The sequence below is a fragment of the Mercurialis annua genome, linkage group LG7 (assembly GCF_937616625.2).
Source record: "Mercurialis annua linkage group LG7, ddMerAnnu1.2, whole genome shotgun sequence".
Classification (NCBI taxonomy): Eukaryota; Viridiplantae; Streptophyta; class Magnoliopsida; order Malpighiales; family Euphorbiaceae; genus Mercurialis; species Mercurialis annua.
Window position 1 is genome coordinate 2,864,035 of NC_065576.1, and position 26,849 is coordinate 2,890,883.

At 33.5% G+C, this 26,849-nt stretch overlaps 2 protein-coding genes across 2 annotated transcripts; one reads left to right on the forward strand and one right to left on the reverse strand.

Moving 5' to 3' along the window:
* Positions 1 to 2,916: 2,916 nt before the first annotated feature.
* On the reverse strand, positions 2,917 to 6,654 carry LOC126657754 (uncharacterized). The gene is made up of 5 exons (XM_050352519.2): positions 6,237 to 6,654; positions 5,715 to 5,951; positions 4,511 to 4,594; positions 4,265 to 4,394; positions 2,917 to 4,185 (listed from the first exon to the last, which is right to left on the reverse strand). Exons 1-5 carry the CDS (start codon positions 6,509 to 6,511, stop codon positions 3,712 to 3,714), a joined length of 1,200 nt encoding a protein of 399 aa, XP_050208476.1. The 5' UTR covers positions 6,512 to 6,654; the 3' UTR covers positions 2,917 to 3,711.
* Positions 6,655 to 7,670: 1,016 nt separating this feature from the next.
* LOC126654807 (GDSL esterase/lipase At2g23540-like) lies at positions 7,671 to 9,972 on the forward strand. The gene is made up of 5 exons (XM_050348801.1): positions 7,671 to 7,956; positions 8,264 to 8,394; positions 8,480 to 8,728; positions 9,063 to 9,318; positions 9,573 to 9,972. The coding sequence occupies exons 1-5, from the start codon at positions 7,686 to 7,688 to the stop codon at positions 9,794 to 9,796; spliced, it is 1,131 nt and encodes a 376-aa protein (XP_050204758.1). The 5' UTR covers positions 7,671 to 7,685; the 3' UTR covers positions 9,797 to 9,972.
* The last annotated feature ends 16,877 nt before the right edge of the window (positions 9,973 to 26,849 follow it).

Here is a 26,849-nt window from a genome sequence, read left to right on the forward strand (position 1 = left end):
AAGGCAAAACCTGAAGGCCACACAACAACAAACTCTTTGAACAGTTAAGACTTTAAAAGAAGAATTAAATAAGGAGAATTTAATATTAATATCACAAGCATTCCTTTGTATTAATGTTTTTGTTGTCATGACATGCCTATTTAATTTGTTAGGTGTTATGGGACCTACTGTCTCTGACATGTTTCCAAGATTTTATCTTTAACTCATCCAAATCTTATTAGTAAATTAATTGGCTGATTTAGTAAATTAATTAGCTCGGTCTAATGGCCAAATCTTTCGATATACATGAGGTCGGAAGTTCGAATTTCCAATTTTTTTCATACTGTGATTTGTCTGATTTAATTTTAAAAAATACATATTTTTATTAATAAAAAATACATATTAACTCTGTTAATTCCTGTAAACAATTAATTTAAAATATATATGTCTATTTCCGATAAAAAATTATTAAAAAGATATAATTTTTTTTGTGAACGAACACAAGATAAGTCAATTATGGTTCCATCAGATGAATACAAAGGAGAGTTCATGTAGTGAGGTCCAATGAAAGTTGGTATCATTAATGGATACTCAGTTCTTTAGTTAAATTCAAACTGATTATTGTTAAGTTTATAATGTTTGAAGCTTATAATGTTTTGATCTGAAAAGAAGGCATTAAAATCTTAAGTCAAAATCATCTACAACTTGGAGTCTTTAATAAAAACATATCCTAAATTCACATGTTTTTTCAATCTGAGAAGGAATTTACTGTTCTTATTAGCAGCTAAAGATAGCATCCAAGTGAAACTGTATGCACACTTTATTCGATCGGTGTTTTTTTTATTTTAGAACTATATTATTGATGACGTTTTAGATAATTTTTTTTATTTTTTATAGAATATTTAATATAACAGTGTCCGTAAGTAAGTGTTTGTTTTCGGTGTCCGTATATGTGTTCATACTACCGAGCATGCAAGTAAAGATAATTACTTTGTAAAAAAAATTATATCGGTCATAACAGTACACAATATATTATACAGCAAATTACTGTGAGGTCCCCATATATAATATGACAATTAGGGTTTTTTAGTTTCCTTAACAATTTAATAGTCACTTTCAAATAATTTGATATCCCATTTTCAATCATGTTAACAATTTGATACTTTATTTTTAAACGATTTGATATCTCAATTTTAATTTCTTTAACGATTTTGTACCCGGATTTAACAGAAGATTCAACCATTTTTTTTAAGGAAAGAACTTTCCATCAATAAAAAGAAAGAGCCGATTGATGAGTCATTATATGAACTAATAAATCAGACGGGCAAACTCAAATCTGCAATGATACTCATCTGAGTCTAGCAAAGCCATTTGAGCTAAAGAATGAACTACCAAATTGTCAAATAAAAAATCAAAATTGAAACCGAAAAACCATACCATAAGACAATTATCATTAAAATGTCTAAACTCATGCTGGTCAAAATACAAGGGTTGACTGCATAAAAAGGACTAAACCATTAATTTTTTTATTGCAGCAGTCAAATATAGATATTGAATAATTATACAACGCAACGGTAGCACCACGTCATTCGTGCAACAAACCAATAAGGCGTTAGTCATGTGCAAATGTTTAATGATAAAAAAATAAGTAATAAATAAAGATTCCCTATCGCAAATGATTATTGGTTTGTTGTAAAAATGACGTGACACATCCGTTATATGGGATAAACACTCTATCATAATTACAACCATTGGCACTTTGCTCCAATCACTAGCTTTTGCATTGCCTTTTTAATGCATACTTCTTCCACCAATGAGACAAACACTAAATGTCTTACTACTGTCTCTCACTTTGCATACTCACATTTTTATGTTAAATCATACATCAATTTTTATTTTTATGTTGAAAATAATTGAGTGGTAAAGTAATCAAATGATGAAAATAATTTGTTTCCTTTTTCTTTTATACATCAGCCTTTTTCTCTTTATTAAGATTCACCTCACGATGTGCATTTGATTAAAATCGAATTGAATTAAGTTAAATTTTATATTTTTTGTAAAATCGAATTAGATTGAAATTTTAAGGAATTAAAATTTGTCAAATTAAACTAAACCAAATTGAATTAGTTGATTGATTTTTAATTAATAGTATATATTAATGTCTAAACTAAATCAAGCTAAAAATAGAATTTGTGAAATTGAACCGAATTGAACCAAATTGAAATTTTTGATTTGATTTGGTTATCGGTTTGGTTCGATTTTGTATAATTCTACCCTTTATTACTTTTCTAATGATGTTCAATTCTTTTTAAAATTTACTGCAAAGTGTTAGGTGGGAATCCATTAAGGAAAATGGAAGCTAATATTTTTTTGGCATTTTACCATGATAATGTAGTAGGTTTCCTTTGAGAACACAACCTCTTAGAGTTGTCATCATCAACCATATTTCAAAATCATTATTATTTCCCTCCATTCTTATATAAATATTATTTTTTCATCATCAATCATCGTTTCAGTTCATATTTGCAAAAATTATGCAATGAATGAAGACTAGCAAATAAACAATCCTCTTAAAGTAACAAATGTTAGTTAATGTTCAAATGATAATATTATCCTTAACATGAATATCTCATATGTAAATTCATTGGACTTGAAGTATGAAAACGCATATATCTATATTATCTTACAAACCAGTTTTGATTTTGTATTTTTAATATTTTGGTTAAATGAGTTAATTTAATCAGTTAAAGCGACAAAATAATTCAGATAATGCAATTTTGATTAAATTGGCCGGAATTAACTGAACCGATCACTCGCTCACACCTACAATTCATACTATTGATTGAACCAGGAACAAAAATATAATAGAACATAGTAGCATGAATCTTATCTTCATCACTAAATTCATACCTAATATGCGTTCATCAGAATCCAAAATGCAGCAAATCTGTCAGTTTTTGATGAACTAGTTCTACTTCAACACTATAGTTTCTGAATAAGTTATTCTTTACATACTCTATGCCAAAGATTGTACAGAATAATTCACCAAAAACAGCCTATAAAAGGCCTATTACAAAAGTTGGTGAATTTGACAAAATTTACCTATCCTGAAACTAGCTGACGCAAAAAACGAAACCAGAGCCCTCCCTCCATATCTCAGCCTCTACTCATTCTACGTCTCTGCCGCAATCTTCCACCAATACTGTCTGGACTCAGTTCAGCAGTGCGTACAGATTTCTTCTTGAGGATCGTCGTCCTCTCTAATGTGCCAATGGGATCATCAGCATGTCTGTCACCACCCTCAACATGCAATTTCTTTTCTTGTTCATGATCAGATAAACTACCTTTTGTGGACTGCTCAGCATCAGAAATATTTCTGTGGTCGACCTCTGCTGATTTTATAATTTCAGGTTGTTCACTTTCTGAAACGGGCATTGATGACATCTTTGCCTGACTACTGGTATTGATATTTCCATTGTTGAGCAGTTGCACGTCTTTCTCATTCTTTAACTCGCTTCCTTTACTCTCCATGATCTCAGACTGTGTTTCACTTTCTAATATGGGCATCTTTGTCTGACTACCAGTATATAGATTTCCATTGTTGAGCAGTTTCCCGTCTTTCTCATTCTTTGACTCACTTCCTAAAGACTCCAGGATCTCAGACTCTGTATATTTTGTTAAAATGGGGATCGTTGCCTGACCATTGGATTCGAGATTTCCATTGTTAGGTGATTACTCTTTTTCGTTCTGATCAGCAGCATCAAGATTTCCATTGTCGAGCAGTTTCCCGTCTTTCTCATTCTTTAACTCGCTTCCTAATGGCTCCAGGATCCCAGACTGTGTATCATTTCCTGAAACGGGGATATTTTCCTGACCATAAGATTCGAGATTTGCACTGTTAGGCGGTGGTTTCTCTTTTTCATTCTGACCAGCAGTGCTCAGATTTCTGTTGTATGGCAATCCTTCCTCTTTCACACTCTTCAACTCATCATCATGTTTTGTATCTTCAGATTGGGCCATTAATTGCTTACTTTGTTCATCTTTGATATGTGGAGACATGTTCGATGGTGTCTCCATGTCTGAAAAGGGCAATGACCTTTTTGCTGAAACTTGATTGACAGTGGGCAAATTAACCTCTCCTGTAGTTTGCGACCTTCGGGTTTGAATGAGATAATGTGCAACTGACTTATAGCCCAAACTTGATATCTATAAGGTGGAAATGATTAGCTCAAAATATATCTTCCAAAAATATAAGCCTAAAAATGTTAATATTTAGCATGGTTACCTTCCTGTAAAGAGCTCCGGTGGGAGCCCAACCCTTTGCTTGGCGACACAAACTGCAGTTGCAAATTCCACGACAAGCAGGGCATATCCAATTAGGATCTTCTAGAGCTTCAAGTACATGTTCCCCGTATCTTGTTGCCATAAAAAATGAAAGCTTAGATTGCTATAACTTATACAATTAAGTTGCAAAGGTACATTAACTGCATACATATACGAATAAAGTGAAATATCCTCTAAGAAATTATACCTCATGTATAGACAATCTCCACAAAACTGTCCTTGGACTAGTTGGCATTTGCAGCAGTGAGTACGGTGACCTAGCGTTTTCTGCCTGTTGAATATAGTTTTCATCTCGTAAACTTATAAATTTACATAAATTGCATAAATAGGATGATTTAATAACCCGAGTGCATACCAAATACTAGAGCAACATGAAAATCCGAATGAAATAGTAAAAGGAATTTTACATCTTCTAAAATTATGAATTTACATAAATTGCATAAATAGTACGATTTTATGACCCTAGTGCATATGCAAATATACTCGGGCTACATGACTATTAGAATGAAATAGGTAATTGAATTTTTGATTTTGTGTTTTTTGTGTAATATATACACGTCCAAAACAAATTTTGAATGTATTGTGCCATTGGCATTTTGCTCCTCTGCCACAAGTATCACTATCACATAAGACATAACATTAAAACACAAACTTATATATTTTCTTCATAAGCTTTGAGTCTGTGACAACGCTACTGTTAGAACAAATAGTAAAACCACTTCCACTTAGTCAACCCCACCGCTTTGCTATGATGCCAGCTTCATTGGACCGGGATAGGGGCAGGGACAGCACCTCCAAAACCACATTTTTTTACCACTAGCCCTAGCAACTAATTAACCATATTTCAGTCATTATCTGTCTTCAGTAAATATCTTTGATTATAAGAAACTCCATATGTGCAACTTAGGTGCTATTAATGGTTTGATTACCCTTTATATGCACTTCATAAATTGTGGATAAACACATGTACTTAGTTTCCAAAAGTGCCATGAACATATTATTTATTTCACCGCGAACTCACATACAATGACAACTACTATTAGCTGCTTCTTCCAAGTATGGCACTAACAATATCATGAACAGCATATTTCCTAATAGAATAATACAATTTTTTTCTTGAAGACTTGACATCATATTCTCAAGCAAAAGCATATCACTCAATATACTACCTATGTTGTCCGGAAACGGAAACATTGAAATGGAGAACACTAAAATGAGAAATGGTCAAACAATATTTTTTATGAGAATAGTATATAGATATAGAACTTCAGAATTTCAGAATCATTTCCGGAAACAAACAGAAAATACCAAAACATAACAATTAACAAGTTTCCGTGCAAGTACTAAACTCATAATCATAATGCTATAGTGCTATACTTATTGTCACTCACCTGCATTGGTGGCAAGTTTTTCCCTTAACTTGATCATATACCCGCTTTCCATCACTCCCACATCCATCCACGAAAAGAGTCCAGCTCCTCTCAGTGTTGCCTAACAGCTTCTCGTGTTCTTCTGTATAAACCTCCGGCTTCGAACCCTCCTCTAGCCTTACACCCTTATCCTCCCATAATCCATCCCTCTTTGTCAATGCTGCTTCCGAGTAACTAACAGGCGTCGCATTGTGCAACCTAAATCCCATCAAAAATAATTAAAACACAAAAAATGACCCCTAAAAAAACTAATCTTAAGACTTTTTTTTGTGACGAGGACTCACTCCCCCGAGCCAAAGCTCAGGATCACTGTAAAACCCGGGACGTGGACTGGGCCTAGACTCTGGCACCCAGATGGCTAAAGCTTTAGACCGCTAGACCAAACCCGTGCGGGCGAACAACATATATAACGAATTTCAATATACACATCAATAAAATGCAAAACCAAATGAAAAAACAAAGTTAAAAAAAATGACTAATCACCTAGAGGATCTTCTGGTGGGCCCAGAAGGCGGCAACGGGGAACAATATTTTTCCGATGACGGGTTATTTCTCGGGGTACGTTTAGGAGAAGTAAGGGAGTTGAGCTGACGAGAGAGATTAACCAGACCCAAATTTTGCATTCTTTCGAGGTTTGATTTAATTCTATCATTTCTTGACTGTTCATAGGGCGATAATTTAGGGTTTTGATCATTGTTGAAGATGCTGATTACTGGGTTAGGGTTTGATTGTGTTTCTAAACTTTCTTGCATCGTCATCTTTAAGCTAAATTCAACTGTTTCTTGTCTGATTTCGATTCTTTTTGTTTGATTCACAGACTCATCACTCACACTGAGTGGGTGTAGATGTCGGTGGTGTGTGTCTCCAACGGTCGAGTTTTGAGGGTATTATTGGAATTTGTGAGAGGGGAAAAGGGAAAGTTGGGTTAGTGGGTTTGGAATTAACGATAACGGCCTTATTGCATTTAGTAAATTACATGAATACCATTATTAATTTAATAAAGCCTTAATCATTGAAAATAAAATATTAAATGTGCTGGAGTAGGGTTTTTTTATTATAGTTTTGGGGTTAAATTTTATACTAAATACTTTATTTTTTAAAGAGTCAATGTCATAAAAATTCACCAACTTTACACGTTTTTTTATTTTAATCACGCAGTTTAAATTTTCTCATTTTCATGTTCGAACTGCCACTTTTTCTCAAATTCATGTATGATGATGAGGTGTCACGGCTCCATTGGTATAGTTCGCTGAAGTGGAGGTCATTTTACACCAATGAATGAGTGTTATCTCAGCACCGTGCATGAATTTGAGAAAAAGTGGTAGTTTGTGCATAAAATGAAAAAATTTAAACTGTGTGATTAAAATGAGAAAACGTGTAAAATTCGTGTGTGTTTTGTGACATTAACCCTTTTTTTTAAGTATTTTAGTAAACATCCCAAACAAAAATAAGTAGGCAACCAATGCATGATTGGGACCATTGGATAATTTGCTTCTTGTTTAGACACTGTTAAGCCCAAATCATGAATCTTACACGGCTGATGCTTGGGCTAGGCTGTCTCAACATCACCAATTCACCATGTAAACACCCAATAAAAAACAAAAACATCAATTTTAAATTTAGGTCACTAAATTATAAAAATAATATTAACATAATTCCAATTTGTTTGACCCTTAAATGAGACCCAATTACGTATTGCAGAAGCAAAGTCCATAACTTGATCACACATAAGAAAAATTATGCAACAAAATTTGTTTGATGAACTACCCATTTGAAACCATTATTAATCTTCCCACCAAATAATTGTTTACACTCTCCAATTTAAAAGGTCTTACCAAATACAAACAAGTTTACAAGTTTCACCTATGAGTACTCATAAATAGGCATTTCTCTACCATATTTTAGTTCTATCTATCATCAAAAAATTTCATAATGGCCTTAAAGAGTATTCATACATTTGCCTTATTGTTTTTATTTGTTACTTTTATGAAGTTGAGTTATCATAGTGAGGCTGCAAATGGTGATAAATCTGGCTTGGGAGCTTCTTTTATATTCGGTGATTCTTTGGTCGATGCTGGAAATAATAACTATTTACAAACTCTGTCTAAAGCGGATATCCGGCCTAATGGTATCGATTTTAAGGCTTCTGATGGTTCCCCTACCGGCCGGTACACCAATGGAAGAACCATTGGTGACATTGTAGGTAAGAATTTACTTATTGTTTGCTAGCTAAATAATCAATAATGGAATCAGAAATGATACGAATTTATGAGGTAAAAAAGCGGCCAGAGGTTTGAAAAGGCGACCGTCTATCCTGTCTCCCCTAGTTCCTCCTATAAATTGACATTAAATATCCTTTGTCATAATTTTTTAAAATATTCGAGTTTCGAATTTAAACATCAACAAATTGAGGCATTTTAAGATTAAAGTCTAATTGTTATTTTATCTGCTTTTAATTATATATTGTTTTGCTCATTATCATGCTTGTTTTTTTTTTTTTTGGCTTATAGGGGAAGAACTAGGGCAACCAAATTATGCAGTTCCATTTTTAGCTCCAAATTCCACAGGAAAAGCTATATTATATGGTGTAAATTATGCTTCAGGAGGAGGAGGAATTATGAATGCAACTGGAAAAATATTTGTAAACAACACTAAACATACAAATTAATTAATTTTAATTAATTTCCTTCAACATATTAATCATTTTTTTAAAATTATGATTGCAGGTAAATAGGCTAAGCATGGACATTCAAATAGATTATTTTAACATTACTAGAAAACAAATTGATAAATTGTTGGGTGCATCCAAAGCAAGAGATTTTATTATGAAGGAATCAATATTTTCTATTACGGTTGGGTCTAATGATTTCTTAAATAATTACCTTCTTCCGGTTCTCTCGGTAGGAGCAAGAATTACTGAAAGTCCTGATGCATTCATTGATGACATGCTCAATCATTTCAAAAACCAACTTACGGTAAGTAAAAAAATTCGGCAAAATTAATAGATCGGAATGTTCAAATTATTTTTTAACGATATATTTGATAAAATGATAGTAGATATAAAAAGATCACTTTGCTTCAATTTTACAATTTTATACGAGTTTTATATACATATTATAAAAATATTTTTTTTATTCAAGCGGTTTAATCAGCTATCAAACCAATTGAACTATATATAAATCAATGATCATTACGGATTTGGCCACCGGTTCGATTTTAAAACAACTAAGGACTAAAATTCAAAATTGTTGTTGTTTTTGAGTTACATTAAATCACACTTATAATATTTTTAAAATGTATATATGGCAGAGGCTATATAAATTGGATGCTCGAAAGTTTGTGATTGGAAATGTTGGACCAATAGGGTGCATACCGTATCAGAAGACAATAAATCAATTGAAGGAGAATGAATGTGTAGAATTGGCTAATAAATTGGCAATTCAATACAATGGGAGATTGAAAGATTTGCTTGCTCAATTGAACGATAATCTTCCTGGATCTACATTTGTTCATGCCAATGTCTATGCTTTAGTCATGGAAGTCATCACAAATTATGATAAATATGGTGAGCATAATATGCCCTAACAAATATTATCTTATAACGTAAATATTAGCTAGCGAGTTTGTCTAGTCGAGTATATTGATACTTGAATTCAACTTGTCAATTGACTCGAGTGGCTCGAACTGGTGCTTGACTCGATTAACATTGAGTCCACTTCGAATGCTTTTAAATTAATTATGAAGAATTTGCGACTCGACTCGATTACGCTCTACTAAAATTATAATTCTAAGTAGTTGGCTGTGAAATTAATTATGCAGGGTTTACAACAGCAACAAAAGCCTGTTGTGGGAATGGAGGGCAATTTGCAGGGATAATTCCATGTGGACCGACCTCTACTATGTGTGAAGATCGTTCAAAGCATGTATTTTGGGATCCTTATCATCCAAGTGAGGCAGCTAATGTTCTACTTGCGAAGCAACTTCTTGATGGAGATCAAAATTATATTTCTCCTATCAATCTTAGGCAACTCAGAGATCTTTAATTGTACTTTAATTACAAGATAGATACACCCCAAAATAGCCAATGTTTTTATGTCAAACGAACTTAAAAATTCCGATTTTTCATATTTAAAAGTTTGTATTTTCGCATTGCTTTGTATCATCATGATCCTATGACCAGGCCATTATAACACGTTTTTTGCCCCGGGCCTTCAAGTCATCCTCACCTTCCTTCGATTTATCACCGACAATATTGTTTAGGGTTTCAAACGCAATGTTTGGTTTTTATTTTTGTGATGCTTAGAATAAATGACATTTGATCATCCCTCGTCCTTTTGAGGTCATAAAATTCTCACTGGTTATTATATTTATGATTAAATTTTAGTACTTCTTTTGATTGAATAACATTGATTCTAGAATTTTAGTAATAGGTCACCTAGTTGAAACATATTATTTTACTTTGCGTTGTATGTTATAAAATGTGATGAGATAAGTTGTAGCTAGGCCAGCTTAAAATGTTAGTTGGTGATGAGGTTGAACTACATAATATGAAGAAATGGAGACAGTTTGTTTGTTGAAAGAAGGGCCATATAGTAATTCTTAAGTTTTTGGAAGAATGGTATATTGAAAAGAAAAGTTTATTCAGAAATCAGAATATTGTAATTAATAAATAATAAGACACATTACAATCACTGAATTAGAATCTTAATATGTTCAAATGAACCTTTAGGCCAACTTTTGAAAAAAATTGCTTAATCGACATATGATATGGTATATTAATAAATTAATTTTGAAATATTATATGTGCAAAACTACATAAATAAAATAAAATTTTAATAAATAACATATGTGACTGATTAAAACCTATATTTAAAATACATATACCAATGAACTATATAGCAGCAAATTGTTAGATTGTAGGTTTGATTTCTTCCACAATCGTCCCCCCTCTTCAAATTATTAAAAAAAAATATTAAAAATTGAAAAATTAGTGTAAATGCTAGCGGTGTCATTGGGTCATATATCGCATGACCCTTCTAGATCCGGCCCGTTTGGGCTGAGCTTGAACAAAAAATTTATGTACAAAATCCAGCTTGAGTCCCCGGTATTTATAAGCATGCTTGAACTTATATAATTGAATAATTCAAATGCTTAAAAGTGTTTGGTTCTTCCACAAACGCTTCTTGTTTTCCATTTAAAAAAGAGAAAATAACAAAAGTATTCAAAAAAAGGAAAAAAACAACAAAAATGCTAAGTTTGCTGAAAAATTACATAAGGAGGTGGGGGTTATGGATGATTTATGATAGTGATCACACAGTGTACCATGACTTAACTAGAGAGTTCTTCACCACTTTAGCTAGAGGAGAGGGTGTTGAACCAGACTATACGTTCAGGATGCGAGGGCAGGAGTATAGGATGAATATGGCGTGGTTGAGAACCACTTTCGGTATGCCTGCTGGAGGCATTCGCATCATACCTCCGAGTTTTGACAAGAACGCAATGTGGCAACAAGTCTCTGGGGAACCGAAATTCGTCACAGATTCTAAGGTAAACTTCATTCAGGATATTTCTATCATTATGGCCTACAAGTGGTATAAATATAATATTTGCGGGTTAACTGAGGCGAATAAGGTGGGCATAAAAGATTTGGTTGTTGTTTATTCACTGTTGGATCACAATAGCAGGGAATCCAGAATTAATATGTCATACGGGATTTTGGATATGTTGTTAGATATGCAGAATCCGAAGAAGTCATCTAGCCCGTTGGGGATGGGGTTGATTGTTACTGCTATTGCCGACATTCTTGAGGTATATACAGCTGAAGAACTTGAGGGGCTAGCCAAAACCAAGGCGAAGCACATTGTGCTTGACTATCTGAAGAAGTGTCACTTGGTGGATACTGATGAAGCTGTACTTCCTTACTTTAGGAGACCTGGATGGGTGAAGAAGTATGGTGAGGGCGAGCCAGCTCAGGGAGAGCAAGTAGTTGAGGAGGCAGCTGAACATTCTGCAGCTCAGGAGGTACACCAGGAGGTCCATCACTCAGAGGGGCAGCCAGACACAGAATATGGGTGGACGCAGTTAGGTCAGCAGATGCAGACATTGCAGAGAGATATGGCAGAGCAGAGGACAGACTCTCAGGCCATGCAGCGACAGCTGGATCAGATGTGGGATATGCAACAGCAAATGTGGAGTTCTCAGCAGTATCACGAGCAGATGATGAGGGGCTATCTGAGAGGCACAGGCACGGGAGATTATCCATCTCCGCCACCACCACCACCGGCCGATCACTAGAGTTTTTTTTCCTTTTCACCCTCATTTATGTTTTATTTTCAGTTTTATTTGTTTTTCAGTTTTCTTTTATTTTGTTGTGATACTTCATTGCATTGGGGACAATGCATGAACTAGAGTGAGGGTGGAGGACAGAAAACTTCCTTAGGATTAGATTTATGTTATGTCTTTATCGCTTTTGTGTGTTTTTGGTTTGTAGGATTTGATGTAGCGAACTTCTTTGCAGATGTTTTTAGTTGTTATGTGTTTGACATGTTCGCACTTCACTTAAATTGGGTTGTCCTCATTTTTTTTATGTCCATGTCTTATTTCTTGCCAATGTCAGAAGTGTGAAATTTTAGTGTTTACATTCCCCCTATTTAATGAGTTGGTTAATTATTGTCTTTGTGTGTGAACAACATTGTGAGAATGACAGTTAAATAACTTTTGCCTAATTAGCCAGCATGAATTAATAGGACTGAGGTGAAATTTTACACTTTGAAAAACATGGTATTTCTTTTGAATATTGTGAAATTTGGCATGAAAATCTTGACACGAGCACTTGTGTAAATTCTGAAATTTTGAGCAATTAAACAGGTTTGTATTTTAAATCACCTTGTGTTTACCCAGTTTTGTGAGATTTTTGAGCCTTATCGAGCATACTTTTTATGTCTCATTTTATTGTGGTGTGAGTCGATACATGTTGATTTTCTAGAACTTGCCTTGCGTCCATAGTAAAATTGCATTGTAGGTTGAATAATTTGAAAGTGATAAATGGCAATTAGGATAACCCATTCTTTAGACCACTTTAAATAGCCTACCCATTTTCCCTTAGTTTAACCAATTTGAGCCTTAGCCGTATTTTTGTTATTTACACACATTTTACACACTTTACCTTTTCTTATCTTCCTCTTTTCTACCTTATTTTGAGATTGATGGATATGCAGGAAACTAGTGTGAGGATGTATAACATCCTCAGCTCATGATATTAGATTGATTGTCTCTTGTTTGATATGATTGGTGTTGCCTTTTGAAGTTCAGGAAAAGAGCGAAAAATAAAAGAGAATTTGAAAAAAGAAAGCAAAGAAAAAAAAAAGAGAAAAGTTGAGCTTAAAAGATATAAATCTGAAAATAAGAACTCAAGGCATGAAAAGTACAAAAATAAAATAAAATAGAGATCGATATAAAGAAAGAGCTAAAGTTTTATTTACATGGTTTCTAGTTTGTGTTTGTTGATTTGTCAAGTCATTTTTCATCCTGTTATTTACCTTTTCCCACACCCTAACCTAGACCCCATTACAACCCTTTAAAAGTCCATTTTGATTCTTTTTATTTGACTTAACTTAGCAGTGGAATTGTGGACTACAGGCAAGCTTATGGCAAGATTACATGTATTGATGTGAGAGCTTAATTTTTATACCCTTTACACTTGTGTGCGAGAGACTACCGTGTGAGGAATTACTTGGTGATTTCATTATACATGCTTGTGATTTTGCTCATTTGCTCGAATTTCATGTGTTGTTTCTGGAATTGATTGGATTGCTTTTATGATCAATGTGATTTCGAAATCATGTTTTAATAAGTGTAACTGTGTAGTCTCGGTGTTATTGATTCATGATTTGGCATTAGGCATTGTTATTTAGTGTTATTCCTTCATTGTTGTTTAGCTCAAAGGTTTAGATTTGATCGATTCATTATGTAGGGGGGTGAAAGTGCTTTAATTTCTATTATCTGATTTGGTAGTGTGAGATTGGCATGGGACAATATTCTTTATTTGCTTGAGGACAATCAAAAGGTTAGTGTGAGGATGTTTGATAGGAGTAGAATTACTCCTATTTCCGAGGGTTTTTAGTATTGATTTGCATGTTTTTTATGTCACATTTGATCTCGTTTTGGTGTTTATTTGTGTTGTTGTAATACCCCGTGTTTTTATGAATCAATTCGAAGGTTGGTTGACAGTATAATGTTCGGTTTAGGTTGAACACTAGCCGTGTTTTCACTTCGGTTTGTGCATGTGTTTTGGTGTCGGTTTGGTTCACACTTAGGTGTGCGATTGGCGGATCGTATCGTAGCTTTCGGGACGTGTTCAGACATGTTTTAAGTCGGTTTTAAGGCCTTGACTGGACCTAGGACCGGACCTACTGAGTAGAACCGGTTTGGAGGTCCGGTTTGCTCAATTTTGATGAGCAGAGGGTGAACCGGTTCTCTGACCGGTTCTGCCCAGTAGAACCGGCCAGTGAACCGGTTCACTACGGGAAAGCTTATAAAAGCCCCGTTTCTGAAACCTAATCAGCCCCCACTTTTCCTAAAACCCTAAACACGATTCTAACTCATTCCCAACTTATTCCCTACCTTTCCTTGGTGATTTAGACATTCAGTAAGTGTTCTAAACCTATCCCTTGTCGTTTAATTCATTGATTTCCTTATCCTATCGAATTGGATTCATTAGTTATGGTGTTTGGTTGATTGTAGGTTTGTTCTAATCAAATATTTTCTGGGTTTTCTATATTGAATCGTTCTTAATCTGTTCCAAGAGGTTAGTGGCTCTAATCCCTTGTTTAAATGTGTAGAGATTGCTAAATGATTGTATGAATCCATACCTAGGGTGTTTGGCTTGTTAATTTCTGTTTAGTTGCAATATAAAAATCTGTAAATAATGATTAGTGTTGCGATTGGCTTGTTCTTGTCAATTATACTTTGGATGGATTGATTTGGTTGAGTTAATTGGAGGAATAATACATTGGGCAATATTTTGAATTGAAATTCTGGAAATCCACTATAGGATGATTATAGGTTGTTAGTTAACAACTAATTCATTGGGGGGTTTGTGATAAATTGACTAAGGTTAAATCATAGGTTAATTAATGTTTTACAAAGATTAAATCGCTGTTTTGAAATGACTTATATTGCTGGAAATTACTTTAAGGTTGATCTTAAGTAATTGTAATGCTACTTTGGGTGAGATTGGATTAAATGGTTAACAGACGTTTTGGCCAAATGTTTAAGGCATATTTAAGATGGTTTTTAGTAAATATAAGAGGCTGAAAACTATGTTTTAAAAGTGGTTTAAACATATTAAAAGGATGTTAGCCTTATTCTAGATTGTGGTTAACATGGGTTAAGTAATTGATTAAAGGCATGTAAGGTGTAAGATGGTTGTATTATGTTTCGCTAAGTTATTTTAGTTTCAAGTTGATACCTGAAATATGTTGAATCTTATTGATTCTATTTAAGTGATATATTTAAGTGTGTGTACCTTGGGTGTTATTTTTCAAGTGTTGGCAATCTTGTGTTGGCTAAATTATGTTTTGGCATTATTAAGTTAGGGTATGAGTTCTTATTAAAATAACTTTGGTTTCATTTAAGGTTTGATTTAAGACTTTGGTTTTAACTTTGGTTTATGGATGGGTCGGTTAGACGTGGTCTCCCGACATGTGATGTTGAGCTATACTGCAGTTAAGGCTAACACACTACTTTGGGAAATCTTTTAATTTTAAATAAAGTATTTAAGCTATGAAAGGACTTTGGTTTTGTTTTAAAGATAAGAACTCACCTAAGCTTAATTTGCCTAACTTTGTTATTTGGTTTGAATGGAATACTTTGGATATACATTGGTTGTACTTGGTCACCTTGGTTGATTCTTTGGTTGTGTTCGAGATGCTAGTCCTATGTGGTGTCTAGTATTCTTAGAGTTAAGGCTTGTTCAAATTTTAACTTGTATAATGTTTTAGACCTGTCGACTGCTCGTGCTACGGAGTCTATGCAGGGTTAGCTGTTTGCCAAGATTCACGTGGATAAGCAAGCTGTGAGTTTGTAGTGCTATTTACCGCTTTATTAAGTACCGCATCGTATTTTAATATTATAAATGCTTTTGAATTGTTTTTACGGATTATGGATCTGGATTGAAACGAGCTACTCGATAGGTTTGTATCGAGACTGTGTGCACCGGTAAGTACTCTGGGAAACGGCAGACTAAAGTCTTGCTTACGCTGGTATATATATATATATATGACGAGGATTTGTTCCCGTCCACTCTGGGTTTATCAGTATGCTATGTCATACTTACGCTGGGATCATTTCAATACTGTTTTCCATAATCATACTATATTAGTATAAAAATGTTTTGATTTAAGGGTTTTAAACTTAATAAATGTAAATAGTATTGCAAACTCATCTCAGTATATCTGATCCCGTTGTTTTCCCAAATTTTCCAGGTTTATGATTTGAAAGTTGGTCCACTCCGATTCTTTTGATTCTTCAGAGGTTTTTATGTTATTTAAACTAGTTACTGTTTTCGAACTCTTAGACCGCAGTAGAACTAGTTTATTTATTACATTTGATATTATACTTTGGGATTGTCGATATATTCGATTATTTATATTTGGCATGATTACTCTGGATTACGATACTGATATATATAAGGCATGTTGTTGAACATTTAAGATATTTAAGTTATTTATATTAGAACTGTAATATAAATTGCTAGACCTAGGTTGGAGTCTCGGTTGCCCCCGAGCAGTTTTCTGCAGGTTTAAATGTTTATTTGATTTCCGCGAGGCTTGCTACGGGTTTTGGTACAACCATACCCATACCCTAGCGCCGGTCACGATTCATGAAATTGGGTCGTGACAAAGTTGGTATCAGAGCTTTAGTTTCGAACTAAGGCCAAATTTTACATGTTATGTGTTTATCGCTTTAAGGCATGTTAAGTGTTGTTGTTGTGTCTTAGGATCTACTGCGGAATTAGGATTCAAGTCTTGTCTTTTGAAACGTCATCTTTTGTTTTCAAAAACTTTCTACCTTCATCTATAGGAATGTTGAGTGTCGGTCTTATGTGTTACTAATGCTTTACTTTAGAATGTTTATTGCTTATACATTGGGTGATTTGTTAGCTGTTGTGACATATATGAGATATACCTTGGGTGATTTTTTTTTTTTGGCTGTTGTACCTTATATGGTGTTTACTTCGAGTGATGCTTTATTGGCTGTTGTGCCTTACATGATGTTTACCCTGGGTGATTAGTTGTTGGCTTTTACACCTTGGATGATTTTGATTACAATTGGATTCCCTTCACCTTGTCGGTGAGTAAAGTTTGGTTTTTGCTATGTTGTTGGGTGTTAAATAGGTTTGCACGTACTATGATACGTCAGGCGTTGGCCTGGTGTTGCTTTTAAAGGATTTTCATGTTAAATCTTTAAACATGTTTTGTGGCTACACGTTGTTTGATCACACGGTTGTTTCATGGTTTTGTTGAGAAAACTATTTTTGATTTGAATTATGTTTTGACACGAGAATCGGAAGAGAAGTCTAATTTTAATACTTTAAAAAAATGTGATTTTTGGTTATTTTGTAAGTAAAACAAATTTCTCGTATTTCAGAATTTTACGTTTGGATTGGGACGACGGTATGGAGTATTTGAGGTTGTTGTTGTTATATTTTCACCGTGTTGAGGTTTGTTGACGTTTGAAGCGTCGTTGGTCTTATGTTTGGTAGTTTATGTTGGCCAGATTTGGTGTTTGCAGAATGACTGTTTGAGATAAAAGATTTTCTCACTTAAGTTTTTGAAATGCTTTTGATTCTTAAATTATGTTGAGCTCCTATTTTTTTTTTGAAAGAAATTGAGATTTTATTTAAATGTTTTTCCGAATTTATAAATGTTTTATAAAGGTTATTGTGGGTGTGACTTGGTCACCCAAATTTGGAAGTTGAGCTTGGTAGTTGTAATGACTCCGCTAACTCGATGATTTTATGGATTAAGATACACTGGAAATTTTAATTGATTGGTTTATAGAAGGAAGTTTTCCGAAAATCAATTTGTTTTAAACTGTGGGGCTCAGTTAGACTTGAAACCTTTAGTGGGTAATTTTATATTTCAGAATGAATTTTAATACGTACTCTTGATCGATGATTTATTACATGTTGATATTTTTTTTAACAATTCCGAGTATGCTGTGGCATGTTTTATTTTAAGATTTGAGATCTCATTAGGTTATATGGGTTTTGTATACCATGTCGGTAATTGGATGTTGCATGCTCGTTTCTTTTGATAGCATGTTAGTTGCCTACACAATATTTATGATTTGTTAAATGGCAAGATGTTTGGGTTAAATACAGGTTAAGGCATTGCTTGGGTGATTTATGGTTAGGTGGAAATCACATCTTTTTTGTGTTGTTTCGTGTTAGTATGCCTCGTATATTGGCTAAGTTTTCTATGTTAGTTGTTTTATCTTGTTTGTCTCATTGTGCGGATAGCACATGAGGTCGTTGCTAGCAGGTGTTGGTTTGGCTTAACCTTGATGTTGGTTTTTAATTGTGAGTAGGACCTACGTTTAGACCCTGTATTGCTTTAGTTTTAGTTTCGGGTTACGCTGGGTTTAGTGTGTTGTTTTATGGATCGAGGTCTTAGGGTTTTGATATGAGCAAGAGGAAGAAAGTGTTTCCTTGGTGGTTTTTGATTATCCTGAACAAGGATGTTGAAAATTCTTATTCGAAGAGATAGATTGGTGTATTAATACATTGGTGTTGTCATCAATATTGGATGATGCGATGCGGGAACTGGTGGTTTGTTTTGTAGAAACGTATGTGATGTATTGTTTTTCCTTGAGTTAAGTTTAAGATTAGTTGGATTTTATTGTCGCATAAGAGATCTTATAGTAGTTATCGGTTTGAACTGTTCTGTTAGTATCATATGATTTAGTGGATTGCAAGTAAGGAGTTTGAGAAATGTTTTTGAGGTTATCGAGTGCACATCTCACAGAGTGTAATGTCTAGCAAATATGTTTTTGAGAAATTGATTTCAAACGAAAATTGTGAAAAAATTTGAAATGTTTTTATCACGTAATTGTGCCCAGACATATCATGAACATGCATTTTTGTATGTCACGAATAGGAAATTGCATTGAGCACTGAGTATGAACACTAAATAAAAAAAATTAATAATTGATACATGCATAATAGTACATGCATCACGTGCATAGAAAAGTTTAGAGTTGGATGCAACTCTTTGGGGATGAGAGATGTCATCACCCTGGCGCACAATTATGTAAAAAGGGATTTTATCGATAAAGTGTTTTTATGGAAAATGTTATGAAATGAACTTGCGAGTCACCTTGGGATAAATGTATTTATAAAGTTGTTGGAATTCAAATCATTTTGAAACTGTTACCGAAAGATAGCTAGGCAAATACTCTGTTATGGTGGTGAATTAAGGACGATTACGTTATGAGTGATTGATCTGTAGTATCATAAATTTGGTGCTGCATAGGGAGTAAGAATGAATATAAAGGTTGCACTCGAGTTATTGTTGCTATAGGTGTGATAGGATTTTGAGGTCGGATTGAAAGGCTTATGTGTTAGCTTCCAATTTATGATTTGAGGTTATTAGATTAAGGGATTTGGTTATGCTCGTTGTATGTGTTTACGCCGGGATTTTAAAAGAAGTTTGTTTTTACATATTCGTTTTCGTATAAATGTTTTGGTATACTCGTATAAAAATATTGTGTGGAAGAAGAGATTTGTTTTTACAAATATTTTCTATTTTGATAAAAGGATAAAAAAATTTCAATCATTGATTTAAAGAGAATAATAATTCTGTCAGTTGAACTATTGTATATATTTGCAAACTTATATTGAGAGTAAGGTGCAACGGCGGAGTTCAAAATACGAATGTTTTGAAACTTTTAATGTGTTTACAAAACTTGAGGTTTTTGAACGGTAAAAGCACTTTGGTCTTTGTATATAAAGAGAGGTATAAGATGTTAACGTCTTTAAAAGAGAAGTAGAAAATATAAATATAATATTTTGTATTTTGGAAATTTTGTTTTCATATAAGTTTGACTTGAGCATAACCAATGACCTAGTTGCTAGTGAATTTGATCTAGGTGATATCTTGGTTGCAAGATTACGATTACATTTGGTAAGATGATTTTAAGAGTTTGAGTTAGGTTCCGATTTATGAGCAAGCTGATTCGAGAATCGTGATCAGTAGGTTTCAACAATAAAGGTTGGCTGGTCGATACTATTGATTGGGGATTTTTGTTGTTTAAAGTTGGATATCGTTTTATTTGGTTGTTGAACCTTTTGTGTGCGGCATAAAGTTTGGTTTGTGCAAAAAAATTGTATGTATGTTGGTGTTTAATTACCTTGGGTAACTTCGGGCTGTATGCTTTCTTATTGTATGAGTGGAAGGATCTATTTGAATGATTCAGTTTGTATGTAACTTGGAGATTTCGTTATCATAAGTTAAAATGGTATATTCTTAGAATGCCAGTATGTGAGTACGTGTTTAATGATTTGTTAAGGTTGATGGTCTTGTCAAGCTTAGTCCTTGTCGTGTGTACAACTCAATTTTGATGATGTTTTAAAGTTGGCTGATATATATTGACAAGAACCTTATATAGTCAATTTTGGACTAGATCGTTCGTTTGATATAACGAGTTTATTTAAATGCTTCGATGTGGGGTGATAGGTGTTGATATGTTAAGTAAGTGGCGAGGGTTGCATGGTGTCATTAATGGGGATTTCAAAGTTTCCATTTTGAGGTGTTAGATTTTGGTATTGTAAGAATTACGATTTGAGTTTCGGGTTTGTCCTTGCACCTTGTTAAGGTTGCTATTATAGCTGTTAGACCTCGAGCGGGTCTTGGTAACCTCCCTTGTGAGCATATTTGATGTTTATAGTTGAAAAATCTTGAAGGTTTATATTTTATTTAATCAAGTAATCGTTTGGATCAACGAATTGTTGGATTTAAAATTTTGCGCATATATGTGTAGTGACAACTTGAGTTGTTGATTTATATGAGTGGTAGTTTTGAGTTATCATTCCAGGAGCAACCTATTAAGTTAGTGGTTACGCAAGTGCGTAGGTTGATTAGTGAAGGTATGCATATGGTTTCAGTTTTAGTCGGTGTTATAGTTTGGGAGTATACTTAGGGGACGGAGTCCATTATGTGGAAATTTCTATATTTCATTACTTGAGGTACGTTGAGTTTAGCGTTACTTCGAGTGTTCGATGTTATTTTAGTATTTTGGATTTGTGTTATATATTTTACTTGGGTTGCTTTGTGCGCGTATATCGTGTTTTGTGCTTGTTTGCATTGTGTTAAAATCGAGGACGATTTTGTTTTTAAGTTGGGGAGAATGTAATACCCCGTGTTTTTATGAATCAATTCGAAGGTTGGTTGACAGTATAATGTTCGGTTTAGGTTGAACACTAGCCGTGTTTTCACTTCGGTTTGTGCATGTGTTTTGGTGTCGGTTTGGTTCACACTTAGGTGTGCGATTGGCGGATCGTATCGTAGCTTTCGGGACGTGTTCAGACATGTTTTAAGTCGGTTTTAAGGCCTTGACTGGACCTAGGACCGGACCTACTGAGTAGAACCGGTTTGGAGGTCCGGTTTGCTCAATTTTGATGAGCAGAGGGTGAACCGGTTCTCTGACCGGTTCTGCCCAGTAGAACCGGCCAGTGAACCGGTTCACTACGGGAAAGCTTATAAAAGCCCCGTTTCTGAAACCTAATCAGCCCCCACTTTTCCTAAAACCCTAAACACGATTCTAACTCATTCCCAACTTATTCCCTACCTTTCCTTGGTGATTTAGACATTCAGTAAGTGTTCTAAACCTATCCCTTGTCGTTTAATTCATTGATTTCCTTATCCTATCGAATTGGATTCATTAGTTATGGTGTTTGGTTGATTGTAGGTTTGTTCTAATCAAATATTTTCTGGGTTTTCTATATTGAATCGTTCTTAATCTGTTCCAAGAGGTTAGTGGCTCTAATCCCTTGTTTAAATGTGTAGAGATTGCTAAATGATTGTATGAATCCATACCTAGGGTGTTTGGCTTGTTAATTTCTGTTTAGTTGCAATATAAAAATCTGTAAATAATGATTAGTGTTGCGATTGGCTTGTTCTTGTCAATTATACTTTGGATGGATTGATTTGGTTGAGTTAATTGGAGGAATAATACATTGGGCAATATTTTGAATTGAAATTCTGGAAATCCACTATAGGATGATTATAGGTTGTTAGTTAACAACTAATTCATTGGGGGGTTTGTGATAAATTGACTAAGGTTAAATCATAGGTTAATTAATGTTTTACAAAGATTAAATCGCTGTTTTGAAATGACTTATATTGCTGGAAATTACTTTAAGGTTGATCTTAAGTAATTGTAATGCTACTTTGGGTGAGATTGGATTAAATGGTTAACAGACGTTTTGGCCAAATGTTTAAGGCATATTTAAGATGGTTTTTAGTAAATATAAGAGGCTGAAAACTATGTTTTAAAAGTGGTTTAAACATATTAAAAGGATGTTAGCCTTATTCTAGATTGTGGTTAACATGGGTTAAGTAATTGATTAAAGGCATGTAAGGTGTAAGATGGTTGTATTATGTTTCGCTAAGTTATTTTAGTTTCAAGTTGATACCTGAAATATGTTGAATCTTATTGATTCTATTTAAGTGATATATTTAAGTGTGTGTACCTTGGGTGTTATTTTTCAAGTGTTGGCAATCTTGTGTTGGCTAAATTATGTTTTGGCATTATTAAGTTAGGGTATGAGTTCTTATTAAAATAACTTTGGTTTCATTTAAGGTTTGATTTAAGACTTTGGTTTTAACTTTGGTTTATGGATGGGTCGGTTAGACGTGGTCTCCCGACATGTGATGTTGAGCTATACTGCAGTTAAGGCTAACACACTACTTTGGGAAATCTTTTAATTTTAAATAAAGTATTTAAGCTATGAAAGGACTTTGGTTTTGTTTTAAAGATAAGAACTCACCTAAGCTTAATTTGCCTAACTTTGTTATTTGGTTTGAATGGAATACTTTGGATATACATTGGTTGTACTTGGTCACCTTGGTTGATTCTTTGGTTGTGTTCGAGATGCTAGTCCTATGTGGTGTCTAGTATTCTTAGAGTTAAGGCTTGTTCAAATTTTAACTTGTATAATGTTTTAGACCTGTCGACTGCTCGTGCTACGGAGTCTATGCAGGGTTAGCTGTTTGCCAAGATTCACGTGGATAAGCAAGCTGTGAGTTTGTAGTGCTATTTACCGCTTTATTAAGTACCGCATCGTATTTTAATATTATAAATGCTTTTGAATTGTTTTTACGGATTATGGATCTGGATTGAAACGAGCTACTCGATAGGTTTGTATCGAGACTGTGTGCACCGGTAAGTACTCTGGGAAACGGCAGACTAAAGTCTTGCTTACGCTGGTATATATATATATATATGACGAGGATTTGTTCCCGTCCACTCTGGGTTTATCAGTATGCTATGTCATACTTACGCTGGGATCATTTCAATACTGTTTTCCATAATCATACTATATTAGTATAAAAATGTTTTGATTTAAGGGTTTTAAACTTAATAAATGTAAATAGTATTGCAAACTCATCTCAGTATATCTGATCCCGTTGTTTTCCCAAATTTTCCAGGTTTATGATTTGAAAGTTGGTCCACTCCGATTCTTTTGATTCTTCAGAGGTTTTTATGTTATTTAAACTAGTTACTGTTTTCGAACTCTTAGACCGCAGTAGAACTAGTTTATTTATTACATTTGATATTATACTTTGGGATTGTCGATATATTCGATTATTTATATTTGGCATGATTACTCTGGATTACGATACTGATATATATAAGGCATGTTGTTGAACATTTAAGATATTTAAGTTATTTATATTAGAACTGTAATATAAATTGCTAGACCTAGGTTGGAGTCTCGGTTGCCCCCGAGCAGTTTTCTGCAGGTTTAAATGTTTATTTGATTTCCGCGAGGCTTGCTACGGGTTTTGGTACAACCATACCCATACCCTAGCGCCGGTCACGATTCATGAAATTGGGTCGTGACAGTTGTCCAAGTGTTGTAGGTACTTTGGAGAAATGAGATGTTTCTCGGGCAAATTTGAGCAACACTATGCAAAGGGGGACAAACCGAGTATATTTGAGGCGAATTAATTGAAGTATGGAGGCTAAAGCTGAGTCTCACGACGTGAGGGTTATGTCTCACGACGTGAGAGAAAGGTTGGAAATTAGCAATCTTCGCCGAAGAAGCTCACGACGTGAGCCTTGGTATTTTAGGTCTCACGACGCGAGACCTAAGTCTCACGACGTGAGACTTATGAAAGAAATACGACGAAGCTTCTCACGATCAGCTCACGCCAAGCATCACGTCGCCACCCCTTAAATCAAAGGTCTCACGACGCGAAGGATAGGTCTCACGTCGCGAGACTCCCGAATTCAGCCAGAAAAGTGGAATTTTTACAAGTTTGCCACTGCGAGGAATCGATGCACTGCTGAAGTCTGAGGGGCATATTTGACATTTAAGAGAGCTACGAATGAGAATTTAACCCTAATTACACGTGGGTATAAATAGTTAAGAAGAACATCTTGTAAGGGTTCGACGAATTTACCGTTTTCTAGACATAAACCCTAGTTTCATAGATTATAGTTTTCATCGCTTTGTTCTTGGAATAATTTCATTATTGCTTCGCCGATTATTATTAGTTTACATTCGAACAAGGTACGATTGATCTTAATTCTATATTCAGTATTGATTTTTATTACAGAATGACTTCTTTAATTATTTCTTTAAGTCTTTTTATTATTATGTCTAGCTAAACCCTTCATTGGGGATTATTAATCTAAATTATGTTTGTTTAATTGAATTGAATTTATGGGTTTTTGTTCTTGATGGGTTTTAATTATTGTGCTTAACGCTTAGCCTAAACTGATCACTTAGTCTATGCCTTTTGTTTTAGTTTTAGCTCGAGAGAGTAAAATTGGAATAGAACAATATAATTAAGAACGCAGGAGTTAATTGTGCGAGAGTGAATTAACGAGTGCGGGTTCCTTGAATTTGCTTAACAACCATTAAATTGATTTATACATAGGTTAATCATTGTGCGAGAGTGAATAATTAATCTAGTATTAGTAAGTTTAATGCTTTTGCCTGTAATTGCTCGAGAGAGAATTCTAGGTGCTTTAGATTAGTTCGAATCTCATCAGAACAATACAGTCCATAACCCAAATCAAGTAAACAGCATAACGAAATTAATAATCCCTGCCTTTCCCATTATTGTTAAAACACCGTTTGAATTACAGCTTTAGTTACTTTAAATTACAATTGTTAATTTCTGTCTTTTAATTACAAAACAAACAAAAACTATCTTTTCGGCTATTCGAATCGAGTTCCTTAACTGGTTGTCTTTAGAAGCTTTCTCTGTGGGTACGATATCCGGACTTCGCAGTCTGTATTACAAGTTGGCATACATACGCTTGCGTATTTTTACCAACATTCATCCTATTACATGTTTGATGACCGCCTTGTTCTTTGTTACTTCCTCCGGTCCATAATATTTGTCGCATTTGAAGAATTGTTTTGGTCCATAATATTTGTCATGTTATAATATCAAGAGAACATTAATTACTATTTTTCCATGTTTACCCCTCATTAATTTATTGAAAGAATACAATAAACAAATACAAATGGTAGTTATAAATATAAACAAGTTTCGATGTAGGGTTAACTTAGTAAAAGTTTTTACAAATTAAGACATATTAATTATTTTCTTAATTCTTGTGTTAAAGCCAAATGCGACAAATATTATGGAGCAGAGGGAGTAATTATAAATATACACACACACACACATATTATTTATATGTATTAATAGTGTGTCTTTAAAGTGTATGCATAACATATTTTAAATTAAAGCTACATCTATCATATACTTTAATTGAAATTCACGCATCAATAACATTTTAATTTGTTATTCGATACAAACATCTTTATAATTTAGATTTTTTTGTTGCATTTTTTTAATTAAGTTGCCTAACACTTAAAAATTATGTGTATTTTGTATGTATGTAGAAGATATTTCTAACTTATTTTAAGCATTATTTTTTCTGATATATCTATCAAAATATATGACGTGTATCTGAAATGTATCTAGAACATATATCATATTAAAAAATAGATGTCATGTATAAATGAAATATTAGAGATTTATCTAACAAATACATATATCATATTAAAAATATATGTCATGTATAAAAATTATTCACATGTATCATTAATGTATCTGCGACATATCAGCAATATATCAGAAACATGTTTATAAGAAAAAATATAAATTATTTACAATTTTTTTGATTTAGATATGAAAATCAATTTAAAAATAGCTCTGATACATATTCGATACATTTAAAAAAATTGAATACACTATTGAGCCATCAATTATACAAAAATAATGATAGAGAAAAAAAATCAGCAAATAATAATGTGTTAATAGATATCATGTAGTACAAAATACATAATTGATACGCTTTTAATATATTATTTATACACAATACATATTAAAATACAAAAATAATATATATTAAATATAATTTTACTAATACATCTAGGATACATAAATAATACATACTAAATATAATTTTTATAATCCATATAATTTAATATGAAAATTACAATTATATATTAGAGATGTATGTATAATGTATCATAACTTAACACTTATTTTATAAAAATAATTATAATTTTTAAAAAAATCAGTTTGCAATGTATCGAGGGGATGCATTAATGATGGTCTCATTTTCTAACACTCTCCCGAGCTAAATAATTAAATCGACTTGTGATCAAAATATGAACTCGCGTTAGCATATAACTGTTGCTTGTACAGGCTAGTTCACTAGTATAAAATCGATCGATGAATCAACGATGTATCGGTAATGTATTATTAATGTATTTATGATATATCAGTAATGTATATATCTTTATAATTTATAATTTTAATTTTAATCGATCGATATATCAACGAT

Bases quoted from the DNA above. Each gene is read 5' to 3' on its own strand.
- LOC126657754 (XM_050352519.2), bottom strand. From the start codon at position 6,511: ATGACGATGCAAGAAAGTTTAGAAACACAATCAAACCCTAACCCAGTA. The intron at 5,952-6,236 runs GTGATTAGTCAT...GATGGGATTTAG, and splicing joins CCCACCAGAAGATCCTCTAG to GTTGCACAATGCGACGCCTG. The intron at 4,595-5,714 runs GTGAGTGACAAT...TATATTCAACAG, and splicing joins AAAACTTGCCACCAATGCAG to GCAGAAAACGCTAGGTCACC.
- LOC126654807 (XM_050348801.1), top strand. From the start codon at position 7,686: ATGGCCTTAAAGAGTATTCATACATTTGCCTTATTGTTTTTATTTGTT. The intron at 7,957-8,263 runs GTAAGAATTTAC...TTTGGCTTATAG, and splicing joins AACCATTGGTGACATTGTAG to GGGAAGAACTAGGGCAACCA. The intron at 8,729-9,062 runs GTAAGTAAAAAA...TATATATGGCAG, and splicing joins ATTTCAAAAACCAACTTACG to AGGCTATATAAATTGGATGC.